The 6,000-nt window shown below is 40.2% G+C and overlaps 1 protein-coding gene across 2 annotated transcripts in view; it reads right to left on the minus strand.

The window, feature by feature from the left end:
- The window catches only part of OIT3 (oncoprotein induced transcript 3), a 25,277-nt gene extending 21,391 nt beyond the window's left edge, over positions 1-3,886 (minus strand). The window contains exon 1 of one of the 2 annotated variants that reach the window (XM_045569186.1): positions 3,682-3,886. In XM_045569186.1, coding sequence (XP_045425142.1) covers positions 3,682-3,739 — 58 coding nt within the window. In that variant the 5' untranslated portion in view covers positions 3,740-3,886. The remainder of the gene's footprint in view (positions 1-3,681) is intronic. The other variant, XM_045569185.1, reaches the window with a different exon arrangement.
- Positions 3,887-6,000: the final 2,114 nt, after the last annotated feature.

The raw sequence follows: 6,000 nt of genomic DNA on the forward strand, positions 1-6,000 counted from the left end.
AAGAAAGAAATTATCTGAGGTCCAAAAATGTAGCTGTTTAAGGTTCGTCAAGTTGATTTAAACATGTTTCATAAATGTTCTTTACAAAATTGTTTCAAACCTATGTAAGGTTTAGTGTTCACAGTGGACTAAACTTTTTATCCAGAGACATCATTTAATTCAAGGATAGTGGTTCAGATCAAGGGAGGTTAGGATTATAGCCTCATTGAACTCTGCACTGGCCAGACCATATTTTGAGCATTATCTTCACACCTGGAAGCTGTATTTTATGAAAGTAATTGACAAACTTGTCCAGACAAAGTTGACCAGATTCAGAAGGGGGCCTAAAAATTATTTACTGGAGAAGAAGCTGAGAACTATAGTTTGGAAAAAAGACTGAAGAAAACTCATATCGATTTTTAAAAATCTGGACTAGATTTGAGGAAGAAGGATTAGCTATTCTGTGACAACAAGAATAAATTGTTACAGGGAAGCACACGACAGTTCAGCTATCCAGTCATGGGAGAGGCTGTATCACAGTGTGGTTAGCTCCTAATCTTTGAAAATTTTCAACGAAGTATTTGGATGGCCATTTGTAAAGAAGATTATAGGTGGAATTTTGCATCAGTAGGAAGTTTGACTTGATCAAGAATGTGTAAAGCACTGAAAAGGAAAAGGCCTCAGGCACATGCCACCCACTTTGAAACACCCAGTACACTGGCATGTAATTACCAGAGCTATTCAAAGTGAATTTTGGTATATATTCCACCAAATATTGAAAATATCAAGAACTCTGTGTATTCACAATTAGCTGACATCACTATCCTAGCTATCATACAGCAAAATTTGTCAAGCATGCATTTTTAGTGCATGAATTGCAAACACAAATAAATATCTCATCACAAACATTTTAATGACTGAAGACATTGCTATCTCCAATATTCTCATTGCTTCCCTCAATTTCAGGGAACCTAATTAGTGAATTAACGTAGGTAAATTGTCCTTATAAAGAATCTAGGAAACCAAGAAATTCCAGAAAGGAACACTGGCCGGAGAGTACTATCCTTCTTAATGTACATGAGGCTGACTTACCCAATTAATTGACACTATAGGCAGGGAATTCACATTAGGGCCAACACACTTTGTGGGCAGGGAATTCTGTATTAGCAAACACCGCACAATAATTAAATGTGAATGGGCCATGATCACCAAATCTAAATTGTCTAAAATATTTTGGATTGTCCCAATCTACATTTCAAAGTCAAGTTTACTCTGTAAACTTCAGTCACATGTAGAGGAAGGTGTCGTCTAGTGCTAATGGTCCCAAAGAGAATATGACAACTTGAGAAAAGAAATAAGTGGGATATTGCATTTTCTGGAAATAACACATTAGCAGGGTTGCGAAAGGCAGGAGCAACCTTCTTACTTCTTCCAAATGTCCTTGATGTGTCTCAACTGAGCCCTCGCCCATAGTCTCTAGAGGGGAGGAAATGTCCTCAGACTCTCCTCTCTCAAAAGGGAAAAATTCCCTTTTCTGCTCTCCCAGCTGTGGCTCTCTTACCAAGCAAGGTTTCCAGAAGAATTTTGCAAGTGATTATACATTCTTAGAAATATTTGGTTCATCTCCCTGGCTCCAATTTTATAAGAAATGGTTAGGTACTCAACTTTTAATGGCTTCTACAGAAATTCCTAACCTTCCCTCAATAACTATTTCAGGATTTATAAAGTTTTCCCCTAAAGTTAACTGTCATTTCTTGTGCTATTTGCTAATAGTTCACTTCCTCTGCTGCTGCAGGGGAGCTAGGGCATGAAGAGGAGAAATGTATGCACCATCTTCTGTAAATAATACATTTTTTTTAAAAAAAAGTTAACCATTCAGTATTTTCTGACATTAAATGTACCCATCTCACACGACCCCCTTTAAAGGCAGCAATTCAATCCATTAATAACCTGGTCACTGTTTTTAAATCCGATTTGCAGCCTCTCATTGGAGCCCAGAACTTGGTATTGTTTATATTCATCCTGAATTGCTGGCATGTACTTCTCTATGGGAGGACTTCGGAAAGAGCAGCGCTGGGGTTCCTTCCTGCCTGACAGAAGCTGCTCAGCCTTTTACCAGGACTCCGGCCTGTCAGCTGCCCCCTCCCACCTCCCTTCTTGGGGACCACACTGAGGGCAGGGAGCAGATGTCTGTGTCTCCACCCTTTTGTCCTGCAACCCTCCAGGCCCCCCAGCCCTCCAGGTCCACACTGGCACTCCCTGGGGGATATAGAGCTCACCCGACCCTGCACCCCAGTGCCTGGTTCTGGTTGGGAAGCGGCTCCTCCCTCCCTCCCTCCCTCCCTCTGCTTCCGTCTTTCCCGTGTCCTTTCCTTTCCCCTCTTTCTCCCTCTTCCCTCACTTCCCCTCTCCTCCCAGGGCAAGGCCCGTCCCAACCCCCAAAGTTCCCCCTTCATCTTGCTTGTGGCATTGAGCCTAACATCCTAGCAGTTCAAGGGGAAACAAAAAGGCTGGGAAGGGTGAAGGCACATAGGAATAGGAGGATACAGAAGGTACTAGAGGGAGAGTAAGCAAGGAAAGTGAGTGAGCAGAACGGGAGTGGGGGTTGTCCCAGGACACATTTCCCTCCGCGACTCTAGGCTAGTTATTGGCAGCAGATACAGGGTGGTTAAGGACAGGAAGCTCAAGTCTATTTTGGGGGAAGAGTTTTGGATTTACGGCATAATTGGGAAGATAGCACAAAGAGTTCCCACACGCCCCACACCCAGTTCCCCCTAGTATGACACATCATACATGAGCATGGTACCTTTGCTGCAATTGATGAACCACTGCTGATACATTACTATTAACTCAACTCCATAGTTATCCAGATTTCCTTAGTTTTTACCTATATCTTTCTCTGTTCCAGGATCCCACACAGGACACCATGTTACATTTAGCTTTCACGTCTAGGGTCTCAAGTCTATTTTTAATGTTTATCCTTAAAGGTGCTTGGGCAAGATCCAAGTTACCATGAAGAAATAAATCAGTATCAATTAAATACTGAGCTACTTAAAGGTGCCAAGAAGGATGGTTCTTTTCATCTCACCCTCTTCCCTTCCAGTTAGAATTCATATTCTACTGGAAAAAGAAGTGAGAGACAAATCTGTTAGTAAACGGAATTGCAACTTTCCTCTGCCTGGTTGGCCAGTTTTGTGCCAAGCTCTCCCCAGAGGGACAGTTTAAGATTCACTTAATCTGTACAAAAAGTCATATTTTCAGATGTCAAGACTAACAAGCTTGGTTTATCCAGATCTGTGCCCTTCATGGGGACAGAGCTTTCGGTCCCTTGCATTCATTAAAGAAAAACTATATCCTCAACTTTAAAAATCATTTTTTTTTTGCTTTTAAAATTGGAACTATAAAAGTGCCTAGAAAATAAAGAGGTTAGAATTCCTTACACATACTCTAAGAAATATTTAGCTAGTGGAAAGCTGTTGGATGTGGCAGATCCATGGAAATTTTGGATGCCCAGGCAAGAGGCTAAATGGAAGAAGTAACAGAAATTTTCTGAAAATACATTTTCAAACGTTATCAGTGACTTTTCTTACATGATCCTAGAGCCAGTATTTAAGGTACTAGAATCTAATTCTTAATAATATGTACACAAAAGCAAACAACAACGAAAAGTGCATTGTGCCAAGTTCTTGACACCAGGCTCACCTGTTGATGACACCGAGGGGACCATGATGAAGAGACAGAGAAGCAGGAACTGAGGCATCTTTCAGGACCAACTACCAGAAACAGACTGGAAAATCCTCTTGATACCAGTGTGCCTTTGTCCTCTTCTTTTTCAAGCACTTTTTAAAAAGGCCTCTAGGTTCTTATGAAGAAAGACTTTATCAGCACTGGTGGGGCTTTATCAGAGGAAGAGGGTGAGTGGGATAAGGTGTCCATTGCTCTGGCCTTGACCCCAGATAGAAGCACTGCTTTATGCTGTCAACACGGTTATTTTATTGATATTTTTCTTTAGGAAAAAAAACCTCACAATTCCTCATCCTCCTATTGTTTTCTCTCAAGAATTCCCTGCAATGAAACCTCCAGTATCTTATCCAGAAGGGAACTCTAAATGAGGGACATCCCCTCACGTCAAAATCTTGTTTTGTGACTTCTAGGAGTTGATTGTATGATGTTGCAGCCATAGCGTTGCACAATTAGAATGAGATAAAGCCAAATTGCTGGACCTGGTCATTAAGAAATATCTTGGTCAGATGGTCAAGGAGTTTACAATAATGTATTAAAAGTAGTAAAGGCAGGTATGGAATGGGGACAGTATTCTCTTGAAGCAACTTCCTAAGTCTGTTTTATTATGATCTTTGGTCTCAAAACTTCCTAAACAAACAAGGTTTAAGTTGTGTCTGTACCAATTCAAGCAGTAGTACCTTACGTTTTTTTTCATAGTGTCTTTCTTCCCCCAAATTTAAAATGGTTTCATGTTATTTATTTCACTAATTCTCACATTAAGAAAGGGTAGCAGCTTAAAATTAATACCACTCTGGAAAGTTAAATGTCAAAATTTACTAAAGTTTCACTTTTAGATAAAGGAAGGAAAACGTAGGACCTGTACATGACATGGTGTCAGACATAGTCTTAGTAATTACAGGTTTGGAATTTGCTAGCTCCCTGACATCCTACAGAGCAGTGGGCACCTGAGAATTAGCAAGCATGCTGTGAAGCAAGAATTAACGAGATAATGTGAAGGGGAAGGATAAAAAAGACAGGGAGAAGTTTTTTAAAAATACTATATTAAACAAGAATCTGAGGCAAACCAAAAATTTTCTCTCCCAATCTTTCCTAGACCTGATGCTTTGGGCTTCTATTATTCCTGTATTTGCTCTCATCTGTGTTACTTTTTCTAATAACCAAATTTCTACTGTTTGGGATAGGAGTACTATTTTTGGGAAGTAGTCCTGAAACTTGTTTTCCTAATCTCTTAGCACACTTTTTTCCCCAGAGACAGGGTCTTGCTATGTTGCTCAGGCTGTGCAGTGTCTGTTCACAGGCACAATCATAGCGTACTACAGCCTTGAACTCCTGGCCTCAAGTGGTCCGCTTGCCTCAGCCTCCTGAGTAGCTAGGACTACAGGTGTGCACCACTGAGCCCACTCAGCTTCTTAGCACAATTTTTTACTAAACTCGGAAGCATTCAAATTATCACGGGCTCTTTCCTCTAAGGGTGTCAGTTCAACGAAACAGCACTTACTGGGGGCCAGGTGTATGCCAATCACTGTTTTTTGACAACAAATAAGGTAAAAATGGTCCCCGCACTGAGTTTACAGTCTAGCAGGGGTTTCCATTGATCTAAAATTAGTTACTACAATTAGCTACTTTATTACTAACATTAGTGTAACACACTATTAAGTTGTGGTTTGACGGCAGCAATGGGTGACTTTGGGACTGCCTCATTACAGGGTAGTGCTGCTAAGTGTCAGTGCTTTTAACTGAAAAACAAAACCCCACAATTTCCTGTCCCTGAGAAGCCATCTGAATGCTTCGCATGTGTTGCAGAGAAACAGAGGACGTGTGCATGAGATAAACCCAGATTTGCTGCCAGGATTGATTGCTGGAGTCAAGGACTTTTACCAGATAGCCCTTTGGTTCTGTAAACAAGAATTCCCAGGATGGTAGGACTTTTTCCCCCTTCTTTCTATTTTTTCCTTTTTAGTTGGCCTGCCCTTTCACTTTTGACTTTTTATAATGAAAATTTCAAATATATACAAAAGCAGAAAGAATAATGAACATCCAGCTGCAATAATTATTTTTTGTCAATCTCATTTCATTTATATACCAGTGTGCATTTAACATATGGGTTTTTTACATAATCAGGATGCCATTATTATAACTATGAAAATTAGTAATAATTTCTTAATATCTACTACCCAGTCCACATTTAAATTTTCCCAAGAGTTTCAAATATTTTTTATTGCTGGCTTGAGTCAGGATTCAAACAAGATTTATATATTTGGTTGTGTCACTTAAATT

Source organism: Lemur catta, chromosome 14, assembly GCF_020740605.2.
Source record: "Lemur catta isolate mLemCat1 chromosome 14, mLemCat1.pri, whole genome shotgun sequence".
NCBI classification, from domain to species: Eukaryota; Metazoa; Chordata; class Mammalia; order Primates; family Lemuridae; genus Lemur; species Lemur catta.